The 17260-nt window shown below is 34.1% G+C and overlaps 1 protein-coding gene across 1 annotated transcript; it reads left to right on the top strand.

Annotated features, from left to right (window-relative positions):
* Window positions 1–6857: 6857 nt before the first annotated feature.
* On the top strand, window positions 6858–8193 carry LOC122310953 (uncharacterized protein At5g23160-like). The gene is made up of 2 exons (XM_043125239.1): window positions 6858–7313; window positions 7464–8193. Exons 1-2 carry the CDS (start codon window positions 6924–6926, stop codon window positions 8010–8012), a joined length of 939 nt encoding a protein of 312 aa, XP_042981173.1. The 5' UTR covers window positions 6858–6923; the 3' UTR covers window positions 8013–8193.
* Window positions 8194–17260: the final 9067 nt, after the last annotated feature.

A 17260-nucleotide genomic window follows, 5' to 3' on the forward strand; every position in this document is an offset into this window, starting at 1 on the left:
AAGAACCTTTTATTTGAATTTTTTGAAAAAGTGAATGATGTTGTCTTTGACATGTGAATCTTTTTAAATTTGAATATGAAGTCTCATATGCCTATAAATAGATCATTTGAGAGCTTCACATTTACAACATCAAGAGCATACAACATTCATTCAAAGCTTTCATTCTCTCTTCTCTAAGCATTGAGCCTTAATCCTTGTTCATTTTGAGAGATATAGTTTGCGCTGTATTGTTCTTATTTCACTCGTTGAGGAGTGTTTTCTGATAACCTACCCACTATCAGCTTTTGTATCAGAAAAAGGGTGTGTATAACCCTTGTGTGTGTAGAAAGTATTCTACACAGGGAATAGTTGAATCACCACGTGTAAGGTGATTGCAAGTGTAGAGGGTGTTCTACACGGATCCTTTGTAGCGGTGTTGTTCAAAGGTGTAATAGGTTTCTATCTCCACCTGAAGGAGGTTGAATAGTGAATTTGGGAATCCTCAAGGGGTAGCTTGAGGCGAGGACGTAGGCAGTGGGGCCGAACCTCGTTAACATACTGAGTTTGCTTCTCTCTTACCCTTACTCTTTATATTTATTGTTATTTCATATTTTGTTTATATTTTATATTATATATATTTGATTTATAATTGTTATTTTTTTTATACAACTCAATTCACCCCCCCTCTTGTGTTAGTCATCTGGGCAACAGAAATGAATATAAAAAAATTAAAATAATAAAATAATAAAATAAAAAATAATTACCAGGTGGTCCAAATCCAGACTGATCACCACCCTCATCGGTCTCCTTAAAATCTAAAATATCCGGAACATGAATATCCTTTCCTATCGTCCAACTCTGTGTGCATATCAATGCCTCTACAGTTGTAGGAGACAATGAACTACGGAAAGGATCCAATATACGACCTCCGGTACTAAAGGCTGACTCTGAGGCAACGGTGCTAATAGGGATGGCCAAAATACAGCGGGCAATCTCAGAAATGATGGGATATTTCTTTGAGGCATTCTTCTACCATCCTAATATATCGAAATGATCATCATCATCTTGGACCATATCCGCTGACAAATAGTTGTCTAACTCAGAAACGACCTCCGTAGATTGATGGACTAGTGTGGGATTCTGTGCGAGGGTCTTAGTCCACGGCATTTTACGCTTCTTTGTAGGAGGCCCGGTCACGGTGTCTGTAGAAGGAGTTGGGGTCGGTGTATGTGTCTTCGATGTAGTACCACCCTTAATTGCCATAAACTCGTCAAATAATTTTTTCAGGGTATCTCGGGCCAATTCACCAATAATGTCAGTCCATACCTGATCGTGAACAAGTCCCAACCCATATAACAAGCCTGAAACTTTCAGACGGGGATCAAGAATAACAGCCACATATAAGAAAATATTCATTCTAGTCAAATCTCCCCAATACTTGTCATATTTTAGCATCATGGTCACTGTCATCCCCCTCATCCTTTCATTGGAACCCCTACGCATATCTTCTAATTCTTTTTTTACCCTACATATTTGTTGACAAAACTCATGGGATGTAGGGTACAAAGAACCAGATATATTCAACGTGACATCATAAAATAATCCAAGAAAATCAACGAAAGTAGAAACTACCACCCAATCATCATCATTAGGCTTTTGTGATCCCCCGTGTTCATCAAAGTATTTGACATATTGGATGTCTTCATCACCCAATAATTGAAAGGCTCCCTTATATTCCTGGGCCGCCTCCAACATCAAGAAAGTTGAGTTCCATCTGGTAGGAACATCAGTACAAAGACCCTTCTTCGATGTTATGCCCGCAGCCTTTGCAGCAACTTTGAATTTCTCCAATCTAGAAGGAGAAGACCTCACCCATTTCACAGTCATTCTAACTCGTGCAACCGAGTCATCAACATCTTTCAACCCCTCAGGCACAATTAAATTCAAAATATGTGCAGCACATCTAACATGCAAGTATTCACCACCCAAGAATGTCTTATTTGCATCTTTAAGATAATTCTTTAGATATCCCAATGCGACATCATTAGACGACGCATTATCAACTGACACAGACAAAACCTTTTCCAACCCCCACTCCTTTATTGCGGCCTCCAATGCCTTCCCAATCGTCTCACCCTTATGACGAGTTATTTGACAAAATTTAATAATCTTTTGGTACAGAACCCAATCAGCATCAACAAAATGCACAGTCAACGACATGTAATTCATATTTTGGATAGAAGTCCAAGTATCGGTAGTGAGGCAAACTACCAAACCCGCGAGTTGGCCTCTCAAAACATCTTTATCACGAAGGTACATCTTCTTAATATCCTTTGCCACGGTGTGACGAGAAGGAAGTACAAATCTGGGTTCCAACTCTTGAACAAATTCTTGGAACCCTTTACCCTCCACAAACTGAAAAGGCAGCTCGTCCATGATAATCATACGAGCTAACTTCCTTCTACACTCATCGGGGTTATACTTCGTATACCCCTTCAATGTTGGCCCCCCGGCCCCACTACTCCCATCAGCCATTTTAAAATCTAGTCTAGATTGGCCCTTCTCTACTAAGGATTTTAAAATTGGACTCTTCTTGCATTGATCCTCTAGATGGACCTTCAGCTGGGATGTATCATGTTTCCTATAGTGACATTCATACATTTTTCCACAGTGATTACATTTAGCTTGTGGGTTGTTGGGGTCCCCACCCTCTAGTTTGGTAAAGTGTTGCCAAACTATAGATACAGGTTTCTTGCCTTGTGTGGGCTTCGGAGCAGGGCAAGGTGTACTCGTTATAGGGGTAGGAGTAGGGTTAGTTTCTGGGGTAGGGGTGTTGGCTGGGGAAGGCGAGCTATCACTGAAATCCGAAGACATTCCTGATTTTCCAACAAAAAAAAAAAAAAATTCAAAGTGCAATCCAACACAATCAGCAAAAACTACATACATAACTATTATTGATGTATTAAGTACTTTTTATATATAATGATGATAATATGAATGGCTACACTATAATAAGTTTTTACACCTCGTATAAGCAATTCCAAATAATTTGATTAGGAAGAGTTGAAGAGAGATGCTTCATATTTTTAATAGGCATTATTTTAATAGGCCACTTTAATAGACATTTTTTAATAGGCATTATATTCTTCTCTCTTTTCTCTTTTTTACCTTTTTTTTAAAAAAATTATCATAATTTTAATCACCCAAAAATTATCATTGTCTTCATCACCCAATGATATCATTCAATTAAATGATATGTACTTAAATGATTGAATAAAAAAAGACATTCATGAAGGCCATATTTGATTTTATATAATTTTCAAATTGATTTTTTTTTAATTTTAATTATCTAATAGTTATAATTATTTAAAACTTTTAAATAAAACAAAAAAAAAATGATAATATGCTTCATAGTTTTGTTCTCTCATTTTTACTTTTCATATATTTAATTTTATAAAATTATTTTCTTAATAGTTACTGACATTAATATTAGTATATTGGTATATTTTTTTAATTTTTTAAAATCTTGAAAGATGTTTAAAAAATATGAAAAATAAAAAAGATCAAAAAGTGCAAATTTGCCAAAAACTTAATTTCATACTTTCAAGAGCAAAAACCCTAGCCAAGAAAAGAAAGATGCCAAAAACCCTAATAAATCATACCGTGCGTCCATGATGATTACTATCTCAAACAAGTTTCACAACTCCATAAATTTATATATATGTATATAAATAATTTATATATGTATATAAATATATATATATGTATATGATTATTATCTCAAACAAGTTTAGGGTTTTTTTTTTAGGGGTTTCAATCCATGAAACCCCTAAAAAAAAATTAGGGTTTCGGATTGGAACCCCAATCCGAAACCCTAAATTGGGTTCCAATCCGAAACCTTAAATTGATTTAGGGGTTTTAATCATTGAAACCCCTAAATTGATTTAGGTTGAAACCCCTAAAAAAAAATTAGGGTTTCGGATTGGGGATTGGAACCCCAATCCGAAACCCTAAATTGATTTAGGTTGAAACCCCTAAATCAAAATTAGGGTTTCGGATTGGAACCCCAATCCGAAACCCTAACCCCTAAATTGATTTAGGAGTTTCAATCATGAAACCCCTAAATCAATTTAGGGGTTACGATTTCAATGAAATTTACAACAAAAATGGGCAATCCGAAACATCCAAAATGCTTGAAATCCGAAACAATCACACAATTTGACAAATCAACGAATCCACAGCTCACAATCCACAAATCCCATCCTCCATCTCCGATTCAACTCCATCCTTCCTCCAATCTCCGATCAAAACTCAAAAAATATATATATAATTTAACGGAGAAAAATTAAGAAAATAATACCGTGCGTCCGGTGTGCGTCCGGCGTGTGTCCGGCGTGCGGCACGGCGACTTAGGCTCGGAGGGGAGGGGATTGGGGGTTTCGAAGGGGAGGGGAGGGGAGGGGAGGGAGTCGGGAGAAGGGTTTGAAGAAGTTTCTGGGTTTCGAACGCCCCGGGGGGGTGTTAAGGGTAAGGGGTATAACTTAAGTGAAACGGCGCCGTTTTGTCATTATACTTAAACTTATATAAGTTATACTTAAACTTATATATATATATATATATATATATATATATATAATATATAATATATATTATATATGATGCGGGGCGGGGCGGGGGAAAAAGGGACTGGGGGGGGGTCCGTCCCCGTCCCCCGCCTCCGCTGGGGTTAGCCTTTCCAGGCCGAGGGGCCCCGTCCCGGCCCTGACGGTGCGGATGACCCGCCCCGCCCTATGCGGGGGCGGGCCAAACGAGGCGGGGCAGCGAGTAACGGGGCCCCGCTGCCCACCCCTATACTAAGGGCAATACAGTCACAAAATCGTGATATACTCCCTTAACAAATGTTTGTCGAAAAAATAATCTTTGAGAAGCAAAATTGCACCCAACATGATTTTTTATTGTTCACGGCCCTTAATAGAGTTGATGGCTGCATAGTATTAATGATACAATTAAGGATCACTAATAGCTGGGTTTTTAGTTAGTAGCTACCTAGCTTTTGGTCAAGGCACAGGCACTATATAATATACATAAATAATCAACAACGAGAAGGACAAAATTGGTTTTTTACCCTAAGGGTGATTGATGATTCTAGAATTTTGCATGAATTCCACTCTTAAAAAAAAAAAAAAAAATCAACCCTTCTTTTTCTCGTGTGTGAGTGGTTGTGATTCTAATCCTCGATTGTCAAAGGGCAAACAGGTAATTAAACAGAAAAAAATAATACGGCTTTTAATAATTCTGACAATAGCCTGACATTCTAGAAAGGTAAAATTAAAAAAAGAGAACAATTTTATAATTATAAATAGATTTTTAAAAAATATAATTATAAGTATAATTGTGTACTAATCTGTGTATTAATATGATGTGATTAATTAAAAAATAAATTTTATTAAAAATAATATTAATTTAAATTTTAAATATCAATAAATTAATATTAATATATAAATTAATACGCGACTGTATTTATATTATCACGTTATCATAAATTTAATTTTATATAATTTATTTATAATTAAAACATTCCTCACCTAAAAATTAAATTGTAGGGGCTTAAGGTATCTTTATAAATTGAATAGAATATTGTTAAAATATTATTTTTTAATATTATTATTATTTTAATATTTAAAAAAGTAAATTATTTATTATATTTTATATAAAAATTTTAAAAAAATTATAATGATGAAGTAAGATAAAATAAAATTAAATAAAATAATTTTACTATTCAGACAGATTTAAGCCTATCCTCACCGGAAGTAGAGCGTACGCGCCGTTTACTCGAGTTGTTTTCTTTTTTTATTCTTTTCATGTCCAGTTGGAGGTTGCTGTGCATGTTAAGGCACCTAAATGTGAAAACGTGTAAAGACTACAACTCAGCCGCCAAAGTCCAAGTCATCCCTCCTGCAAGTCCAAATCATTTGCCTCCAATCAAAACTAACGTATATAGACACATCTCCAAATCATCGGCCTTCACATACGACCCACATCTCTAAAAGCTTGGATCCATTCCTCTCTGAACTAATATTCTCTACAACATTAATTTTTGCAGTTTGAATATAGGTACTACAGCAATTTATTTGTTTCTATATTGCGTGAATCTCAATATTATGATGGAATTTACACCCAATATCTTAATTTCTCTAAATTAAAGATATTTGAATTAAAATTTTGAAAAATAATATTTAAAATTAAAAATTAATATTTACGTCTAAATACTGTATATTCATTTTAAAAAAAATAAATAAGTATGAGATTCATATGAAAAAAATTATTTTTTAATAGTAAATTTCAATCACTTTTTAAAAGAGTACCTGACACTTACACAACTCATGACTTTATTTAACATTATTTTAAAAAAAAATATGATTCATACAAAAAAAATTAAATTTTTAATAATAAATTTTATTCTTAAACATAATTCATAACTATATTTAGTATTATTCTGAAAAATTGTAGAAAATCATGATCCTCTCTTTTTGTAACTCCTACTCGTACGTCCTCCTTGTTATCGTAGAGATTACTTCAAATATTTCCTATATAGCTGCCAATTTCTTAATCTCCTCGTTAGCAAAACGTGTGATCGACCATATAAACTTGTTGACTTGATTTTGTTTTATTTCACTAAAATTGTTCTCATGGGTAGTTTGTTTGGATCTCAACTCACTTATTTGTATCTTAATTTTCATTAATTTAAGGAAAGAAAAAGTAAAATACAACGTGGAATTAATTATTATTCATTTTGATATTACACATAGAAAATACGAATTTAAATAATATATATTAGATTTCGTTTTCAAGGTTAAATATATTAAATATCCAAATATATTGTATACACAGCCCAACCGTTTCAGTCTTTCATTCCTCCATGCGGACTCCTCTCTCCCTCTTCAATGGCTAAAACCCAGAAGAAAACCCATCAAACCAAACCCAAAATTTCCTGTTTCCTGATCCCGGCCTGCTGCTACGGGTATTCTGAAGAAGTTTCCGAGCGAAACTCCGTCAAAACCATCCGATCCGATGGGAAGAAGAACACGGGTTGGTTTTTCTTGCCCAGTTTCCGAATGAAGAAGTCCACCGGCGCCAAAACCGTGCCGGTCGAATCCACTCTATCCGAGAAAGCAGACCCGAAACACAAAGTCCCTGCATGGAGGTCAAAGCCCGACAAGCTCACTTCGAAGCCTCAAGCTCCGGTACACAATCATGAGCCGCCGAGTCAGATTCCGGTGCCTGAGCCGGTTCCCTCGGATCAAACGCCTAAGGCCAAGGAAAAACCTCAAGAGGTTTGCGATTGTACTTTTATATTTAGTTGTAATTGTTTATGATTGAGAGAAATTAAGCTCAAAGTTCGTTAATTTCATGGGACACCGTCCGACGTAATATAGCATGCACTGAATCTCAGTTGTTTTTGTGTCACTATTGTTTCGTTTCAGACAACGTACGGGCAAGCACGGAACATCCTCCTTGAAAGACGGGAACATTTGGATCATTCGGATATTCCCAAGGAAGACACGTGTCATAAACGGTTGTCTTTACGCCGGAGAAAAGAAGCCATAAGAACCGGGTCCAGCCAACCCGGTTCACCGGAGAACATTTACAAGCCGGCCACTTCCCTCGCCGCGATTTCACCCACCTTATCTCTACCCGTGTCGGTGTCCGAGAACTCTCGAGCGATGCCGAAGAAACCCAACCGGCACCGGGAAAACGAATCATCGGCCGAGAAACTCGACCCGGTGGTGGGTTTGTCCATTATCATGATAACCTTGATGATAATGTTGGTTTGGGGTCGATTGTGCGCCGTTCTTTGTACGTCGGCATGGTTCTATTTTGTTCCTCGTTTAAGCAATGCGAGCAAATCGCACGAAACTGTCGGAAAGGACCCAAATTCACACGATCAAGATTATGATTCAGAGGAGCACAAGAAGAGAGTGGTCATGGAAGGATTTCTCGAGAGAAACAACCACCGCACGGGTACATTGTAAACTTTGTGGTGGTCGTTTGGGAGTTCATTACTGTAAGTTGACGTGTTTGTTATGAAAGTGATCAGTCAGACTACAATATTTGTATGTATATTATAAACTGCAGAAACATGTCTATATGATACCAGTTTGTATCATTTTGATTTTTTTTTCTTAAAAAAAATTTTGAGATGTTGCTCTTTCATTACTGAGGTCTTCTTGTGTATCTTGAAATTTCCAATAATTCTCATCCATTCATGGGCTGCAATTGCCACATGATCAACTCATGCATCTGGGTTTGGTGAAGAATGGCACTTTCCAACATACAGTATGTTGGATAAGTATTTATGATCCCCCTTTTTTGGTCACATTCAAGAGAAGCATCTATTAATAAAATATGGCTGAAAAGATCAGCATCAGCAGTCTCGTTTTTTAAAACAAAAGAAAAAAAATCACGAGTTTGTCATCTTCTACACTTGTTCTGCAGAAAATTCTCTGCACCATTATATATACAAAAAGCAATAAGAAACCCCATAAACAATTGAACCACTCAGGCATCATCGTCATGATGATCTTCTCGGGCCACCAAATCCTGCCACCACTCTACCAAATTTGTATCTCCTGCACAATTAAACAGTCAAACATCTTTTTCTGCACTCTGTTTCATTTCCAGGATATTTCAAGGACATTAATGTTAGAACCATGTCACAACTTTTTAAACAAAAAATTGGATACAGACAAGCTCTGGGCTGATCAAAGGCATGGGATTTCTTGGAAAATCATGCAGGTTAAGGGAGTTTTGGAGGTTTTTCTGACTGTCAATTTCGAGGTAAAAGTTGTTAATTTGGTTCATGGGACCATCTTACCATTATTGATCTAGACGGTCTATATATGTTTTTTCAACAAAAAAACATAGAGAGATAAATGTGTTCATCAAAAAGCAAACCATTGCCCCACACGGACAGAAATAGGCCTTGAGGAGACTGGAACAGAGATTCAAGAAAGGAATTTTGAGTGTGAAAGACAACAATTTTTTTTTTAGAGATTCCAAAATTTTCTACGGAGAAAAGAGGTAGAAGTTTCCCTAACAACATTCATAGTCTTTGAAACCTAACACGTTCAAATCTTGATTTGAAGTTTCATTATGATCAGTTGCAGCACCCCACAAAAACAATATATAGCCCTTAACTTCAGCAAAAAGACATAATTTGAAGAAAAGAAGAAGATAAAATTACCCTTTTTGCACAGTTGATCAAATACTTGCCCACAAGGGAGATGAGTGAAACCTATAGTAATTCAAATAGAATACGGATGGCAATGAATCAAAGTTTACGAGCGTAAGTATTGACAATTATATATATAATATAATTCACGAAAGGTAATATTTTTCAAATTTTGGTTTGAAATTATTTAAACTTCTCTTCATAGATGGGACGATTTAGGTAGGATCTATATATGTATGAAACTTAATGTAATCAGACCACTCTTATGAAATCGAAATAATGGGTAATTAATTTAAGTAAAACAAATGATAATTGCAGCTGTAAGTATACAAGCGTTGTGTTATTACTTCGAAAAAAGTAAACAAATACAATATTTGTATAGAAAAAAAGTTAATTTTTTAATATTGAACTTCACACTTTTTTAAAAAAACTGCACGTGTTTGCACACTCCACGATTGTATACTGATAAGCAATTAATAGTTATTCTATAAGTAGGTAAATGGCTACGAAAAGTTAAAAATTATTCAAGAAAAGTTCATGAGTTGTTCCTGCTTGATCGATCTTTAATTGGCTAGCTAGCTATTGTGGTTGTGATGCTAATGGGAATTAGCACTTGCAAGGTCAGGTAGATCTGTGCAAGGTTGACGATTTTGCTATGAATGGTGCTGGCATGGTACGTAGCCCCATCATGTATACATGCATATGACCGTCTCCATTAGTTGTCTTCTTCGATCCCGGCCGTGACCAAATTATTAATTATCATTAAAGCATGATTACAAAATAGATAAAAGAAAATCATATAGATTTCATGTTTATCGATATCACCCACTCCTTGATCAGTTGTTTTAGTACGTTGTTTCCAACGCATATATTCAAAATCAAAGTACTATAAAATAAAACACCTTACAATATGCAAAATGACGATAACAAGTTGACTCTATCCCATATTTTCTTGACCAATGGGCTAAGGGCCGATCAACACGGTTTTTGCAATTACTACAAGAAAAATGAATTTTTGTAATCAATTTATTACAATAAATTAGTCACAAAAACTCATTTTTTTTGTAGTAAATAAACGAATTTGTTACGAGGCTTTCACTACAATTGCTAGAGGACTAACAGGCTCATGTCATGGTAATTGAGGTGGAATATGGTAGCTATTGAATTCTAATTCAACGCTGATAGTTTTGGCTGCATGTTGTGTATATATATGGAATTGGAGCTCCGATCCTGAACCTATGAGAAGGGATCGATAGGGCAAAAGGCTTAAAATTTATTGTACTATAGTAGTCATGCATATATAAGATTCATATAAAGGCACATGAATAATACATATATAGGCGAGCATCTTACATGAAATGATAGATCCAAGGGCATGAAGCTGAGAAAGATATTAAGACATCATTAGCTTGGACACTTCTAAGCTCAGAATATATGTAAAATATAGATAATAATGAAATTATTTGAATTAAATTGTTTTATAAAGATTTTTTTTAACACTATTTTAGTTTTGAAATTTGAAAAAACATGTACGATTTTGGGGATGATGTGTAAGAGTTTTTATTTAAACTCTATGTCCCACACGCCCATCTTAATCGAGTTTGAAATAGCTCAAACTTATTAGATAAAAGATGAGTGATAACAGGATAAGAAAACTCCTAAGAAATAAAATTAAAATTCTATATTTCTAATTATAGTTAAATATAAACTCTGAGATTTCTTAATGGTTAGAAATCTATAAATAGCACTGAGGGATTAAAAGGTTTTCACCTACAATATTAAAGTGCATTTTGCCATCGTGAAACACTTGTGAGGCAAAGTTGTTAGGGTGATCCTTCTCTTATAGTTAGATCTAATTATTCATCAAACTGATAAAGAAATATACGCATTTATTTATCACTGTTTATTATTGTAGATCATATAAAATCAAAGATCCGTTTATTAATATTCATGTTAAAATATTTAACATGATGAGCTTTCAATAGAGAGCTACAGAATTCCTTGTCTTATATGGATTCAATTCTTGATATTGGTCCTCCTCTTCTTTCTCTTTTACTACTTCACCCTTTTTGTCTCTACAAATCACTCTGGCCAAACTATTAGTACTACTTCTTCTAAATCTAGGAGTCAGCTCGTTTCCAACGAAACCCAGAGACATATAGGTCGATCAATCGATCCCTAAACACAATACCACAACAAATGTTACAAATTCATGCTTAGAGACTATTACTCGGGTATGTATCATGATGATCTTCCTGTGCATTCTTTTGTGTCTGTTTTCACATGATGTTTTTGTTTCTCCATGTTGTCACCGGCCCCGCTTAAAAAAAAAAAAAAAGAACTAAAACCCACCTTCCTAGCTTTGATGTTATTATTTCCATCTTTGTATATAGTTATTGGAAAAAGAGAAGATCTTTGTGGCCGGTCTTTCAATCTTATATTTTATCTATGTGTGAGAAAGGCAGACAGGAAAAAAAAAAAAAAAAAAAAAAAAGAATGGGGGCGGGGGGAACCGATATTTGTATCCAACCCAAATGGTTCGGGTCGGTTTATTTTTGCTGGCCATGGGTTGCTGGCCGGGTTGGATTGGGACAAAACAGGGCTTTAGCCGGGCAGTGTGCAGGCCTAGGATATATAATAGTAGATGTTGGAGTGCAGTAAGTACATGATAAGCGTCGAGAAAATGGGGCAAAGATAAAACGAAAAATAAGAAAGGTTGTCTGAAAATAGAAAAGAGCAATGGGGAGCGGTCAGCAAGTGGATTCTTGCTTAGATGATGGCCGGAGCTAGGAGCAACGCCGGAGTTTAATAATATTAAAAACTACTGTACATCGATAAGCTCCACAATTTCAAAACGGATTAGGTGGCACTAACTTTACCGTATTAAAACTGTAGCATCGTCGACTATGTGTTAGTACTTTGTAGGCTGGCGCGCCAGCGCCTCCTACCATAACTAACAGATTTCGACAGAGCGGGTAGCTAGACAACATTATAGTTGCGAGAAATGATGCTTTTGCGGTTTGGTTAAATAAGATAAAGATGAAATGTTTTCGTAATAATAAATAAAATATTATTATAATATAATTTTTTAATATTAATTTTGTATTAAAATTTAAAAAAATTAAATTATTTATTATATTTTATATAGAGATTTAAAAAAGTTATAATGATAAATAGAAATAAGATGAGATGAGATGTTTTGAATTTTAGTAATAAAAAATATTATATAATGAAATAATATTAATTTAAAATATAATATAAAATATAATTATATTTAAAATTGTATATAAATTGTGAATATATTGTAAGTATATCTATAACTACTCTATATTTACGGTACTCCATGAACAATTAATTTAGGTTTGACGTGTTTTTTTTTTAAATATCAATAATAAATTATCTGAGGTGGTATTAATTAAAGTCAAAACGAATACTTAAAAAGCAACAAATACAAATCAAGGAAGTATAAAGACCTTGTACTAGTAGTACTCTGGTAAAACTAGTAGAGATTCAAGCCACATCAGGAGAAAAATAAAGAGTGTATAATGTAAAAAGGAAATGATATTCTCATAGATAAAAACCACACACAAAAGTTATCGATTGTTTTTTTTTTTAATTCCTTTTTATTATTATTTAATGATTAAGAAAGTATTTAATTTTTTAGTATTTTCTAATTTTTTAAAAAATATTTAAAGAATTTAAAAAAAATATTTGAGAAAAAAAAACAAGGTTGGCTTATTGGTGGAGACCCTCTGTAAAAATCTTTAAATATAATTCTTTCGAAAAATATTATACCTCCCAAGTTGTCCCAACATAGGGATAGTTTACCGCATGTAAAAATATAGTTGTAAGTATAATTATGCATTAATCTGTATATTAATGTGATGTGATTGATTAAAAAATAAATTTTATTGAAAATAGTATTAATTTAAATTTTAAATATAAATAAATCAGTATTGATATATAAATTAATACGCGACTGTATTTATATATAGCAAAACTCTTACTACATTAAAAATAGTAGTCCTTGGAACACAAATAATTAAAAACAAATTGAATTATTGAGGCGCACACAAAAATCTGTGTTAAAGATTGATTCATGAGATCGATCACTGGCGTACGCACGTACGTAGGGGCATGGATCGATGCGCGAGGTTTGGTTGTGGCGGCTTTGCATGCATACGTATATGCATTAATTCCAATCTAGCTATCTCCTAATAAATTAAGGATATGTTTAGACGTTGAACCGAATTAAATTAAAATGAATTTTTTGTGAATAATAGTAAATTAAATAGGTAGAATGAGTTATGAGAGATTCATCTAAAATAAATTTAAATATATTAATTTAAATGTTAAGATGAGTTTAGTACTATTTATTAAAAATTAAAAATAGTTGTAGATCTCACGTATAAATATGTATTAATTAGTTAAAAAAAGTTGTGGGTCTCACATATAAAGGTGTTTTTTAGTTAATATGAGTTTAGTAATTTGAGAGTTTGGTATTTTAATGTTAGACTCAGTTTAAAATTAAATTTAACTGAATTAATCTCAACTGAGCCTTGCAACTAAATGAAGAGGCTGCAATGTTAGTTCCGTACGTATGTGATGATGTCGTATCTAGGGGTGTAATAGGTCCGGTTCGGGTTGGTTTTGGACAAAATCTAGGACCGAACCGGTAGGTATCGATTTTGTATTTTTTAAGACCGATTACGTACCGATTTTCCTCCTAAACTGGTACTCCGGTTTCTGGTCTGGTTTGGTCCGGTTTTTCGGTTTTAATAAAATACAAATTTATCATAAAAATTCTATTTTTTTAAAAAATGAAAAAACTGATTTAAAAAATTTTGTTTTATTAAAAATCTATTACCATTTACAAAAATTTGTTTTACAAAAAAAATCTGCTATGTAAAAAAATTCTGATATAAAAAATCTTCTTTATAAAAAAAAATCTGTTATATAAACAAAATTCTGTTACATAAAAAACTGCTATAAAACAAAAATTAAAATAAGAAATCTAGTGTAAAAAAAAAATAAAATTGCTATAATCCTATATTAGACGATTAGTATTAGTATATATATTAGTATTAGTTATAGCTATATAATATATTAGACAATATAATAGTATTAATATTAGACTATTAGTATACCTATTGACCGGTGCAAAACTGCAAGTGCACAGTATCGTAGTTTTATAGTAAAGTAATAAGTAGAGTATCGTCCTCAGGGATTGGTACCTTACTCTTGCCAAATACCAAAATTTTACTAATCTCAATTTTATCTAGAGGAATCGCTAAGGTTTTTGTAGTTGCAAATAAACTTAGATCAACTCAAAGAGAAATAAGCAAAGAAAATAAAACTGACTTTCAAAGATCAAATTCAATGGGGAAGAAACCTTCTAGGAAATCGATTTCACCATAATTCTTCACTATACTTTTCTCATCCAGCTAATTTAACTTAAACCTCTTTTGTCTATTAGCAAATCTCTAATTCATCCAAAAGCCTCTTTCGATAGTCAATTGGAAGTGATTCTAGTTTATCAATTCACACAAGAGTATGCAAATTAAATAATCAAGAACGCAATAAGACCAATGATTTAATTACTACACAGGTTCATACAAGTCTTTCGATCTCTATACTTACCTATGCTGAAATGTCCAAGATCTACCATATGATTCCCTCTTTCGATAGCAAATCACAAGATTAATAATCATCTAATCAATGGCCAGTTAATTAGAAGCATTAAACTCAGAATAAATCAGATAAACAAATAGAGAATTGCATTAAATTAGCATGGACAAACAAGCATAGTTCGGAATTAGGTTACATCGTTTTCCTAGAAAGAAGAAAATTTAGCTCATGCTAGAATTGGAATTCAACATAAACGAATTCACCGTAATTGTTCTGAGAAGATGGGAAGAAGAAAATAAACACTGAAAAATCCTCCTTGCAGCCTCAACTGGTCGTCAAAAGCTCAAGAGAACGATCCAACGCCTTTCTACCGTCCGTGCTCGTGTATGAATCCAACGTACGTGCAATAAATTGGAATTCCGTCTCCAAAACAAATGATTTGAATCCCTCTAGCTATGTTTTTCTCTCCCAAAGAGTGTTCTCCAGTCAAAAACCGCGGCTCTAGAGTGAAGAATGGCCTTTTATATGGTCCCCGCTCGAGCGCGCGTCGAGCGTTCGACTCTGCCTGATTTCGCTCGAGCGTCCTATCGAGCGCACATCGAGCGTTCGACTCTGCCTGATTTCGCTCGAGCGGCCAATGTCTCCGCTCGAGCGATCTTCGTTTTTCAGCAACCTGCTCGAGCTCCCTGTCGAGCGGCAGTCGAGCGTTTGAATCTGCCTGAATTCGCTCGAGCGGCCAAAAGCCTCCGCTCGAGCGAACTTGTAAAATCTGCAATATGAAATTTTGCAAGCCATCAAATACCCCCAAACTTACAACTTTGTTTGTCCTCAAACAAAAAGAAAAACAAATGATAGTTTAGGCAATATCAACTCGACCCCAAAGAGAAGTATCATCACTCACCAAGCTTTTATGAATTTAGATTTCATCTCTAGTATCTTACTCTTTTAACATCAAAGATAGCAAGAAAATCAATCAAAAATTTTGCAATTTGTCAAGCAAGAGTTAGGCGTTTACTTCAACCTAAAGCTAAGACCTTGAGTGTGTGTGTGATATAGTCAATTTAACCTCAAACCACCTACAAACTCAGATAAAAGTAGAACAACCAAAATCAGAAGAATTCTCTTAAAACTTAACCCCATAAGTCCAATTTTCAGAAATCCTCTCCACTAATGTAGTCAACACCAAAATCAAAGATCAAAAGGTCTTTATTAAGGTTGTAATGATAGGCCACAGGGTGAGGGTTAAGAAAGAACTGGATATGAGAAATTAAATCAAACTGGGAAAATACTTAGTGAAAAGAACATTAAAAGAGAAACTCACATGATTCAAATCATAGCTCTTTCTTGGCAATATGCTCATACTTGTGGCATTAAAATTGCTGTAATCATTGATGTAATACCAACACTTCCCTTAACAAAATTTGAGGTAATTCACATTCCGCTTGGCGATTTTTTTTTCTTTTCTTTTCTTTTTCTTTTTCCTCTTCTTCTCTTTTTTTTTTTTTTTTTTTCAATCACTTCCTTTCTTCTTCTTCTTTTTCTTTGATCAAATAGAGCAAACATAATACGTTTCATCATGAAACCAATTTTCTCTTTTAAATGTAACTCTCCACCAAAGTATTTTCTCAAACTATCAACGGTAGATTCATTGTTTTTCAGGCTTAGAGCGGGCATGGTTTATGTAGTTTAAAGAATCAATAAAGGCTCATGAAGGCTCAAGGGGGTTGACTATGGAAACACACCATGTAATGATGGCATGACATTTAGGACGGCTGGGAAAGCTTTTTGGTTATGCCAAAGAAATGCCTAGATCATTTCTCTAATATTTGGTCTCAACTAGGATTTCGCCTCAAGGACCCATCAACGGATTCTAGAGCAAAGCAAAATCGAACCTCCCTCTTTCAATTAATTCAACTTCTTCTCTTCATAAGCAAAATGGAATAAGAGAAAAACGACTATGTGCTCAATTGTGTTCAAGGTCAAAGATTTAAACCAAAGTACCCACAAAACTTCACTTGACATAAAAGAAATTTTTGAAAATTTTTCTCAAAACTCAAAACCATCTTCAATCACAAATTTCAGAGTCATAGAGAATTCAATCTTACTCCAATGCATGCTTGGTAAGAGACTCAAACAACCCATCAACAACCCAAGACTTAGAAAACAAGAGGATCAAATGATTATAGGAGTTTACACCCCCAAACTTAAACTAAACAATGTCCTCATTGTGATGTAAAAGTAAAAAGGATTGAAGAAATAAAGGAACTTCCCTGGTTTTATGGTGAACCTTCCGAGGTTTTAAAATTTTCCAGCTCTTTATTCTTGCTAAATAAACCTGCATCAAAAACCAATTTATTAAAACTTAAATAAATAAAGATAATAAAATAAATGAAAGAAATAAAGATAGATATATGGGTTGCC

The sequence above is a fragment of the Carya illinoinensis genome, chromosome 5, assembly GCF_018687715.1.
Source record: "Carya illinoinensis cultivar Pawnee chromosome 5, C.illinoinensisPawnee_v1, whole genome shotgun sequence".
Classification (NCBI taxonomy): Eukaryota; Viridiplantae; Streptophyta; class Magnoliopsida; order Fagales; family Juglandaceae; genus Carya; species Carya illinoinensis.

What these genes read in the sequence shown, in the direction of transcription:
- LOC122310953 (XM_043125239.1), top strand. Translation starts at nt 6,924, where the DNA reads ATGGCTAAAACCCAGAAGAAAACCCATCAAACCAAACCCAAAATTTCC. An exon ending in CCAAGGAAAAACCTCAAGAG is followed by an intron (nt 7,314 to 7,463) that starts GTTTGCGATTGT and finishes GTTTCGTTTCAG; the next exon opens with ACAACGTACGGGCAAGCACG.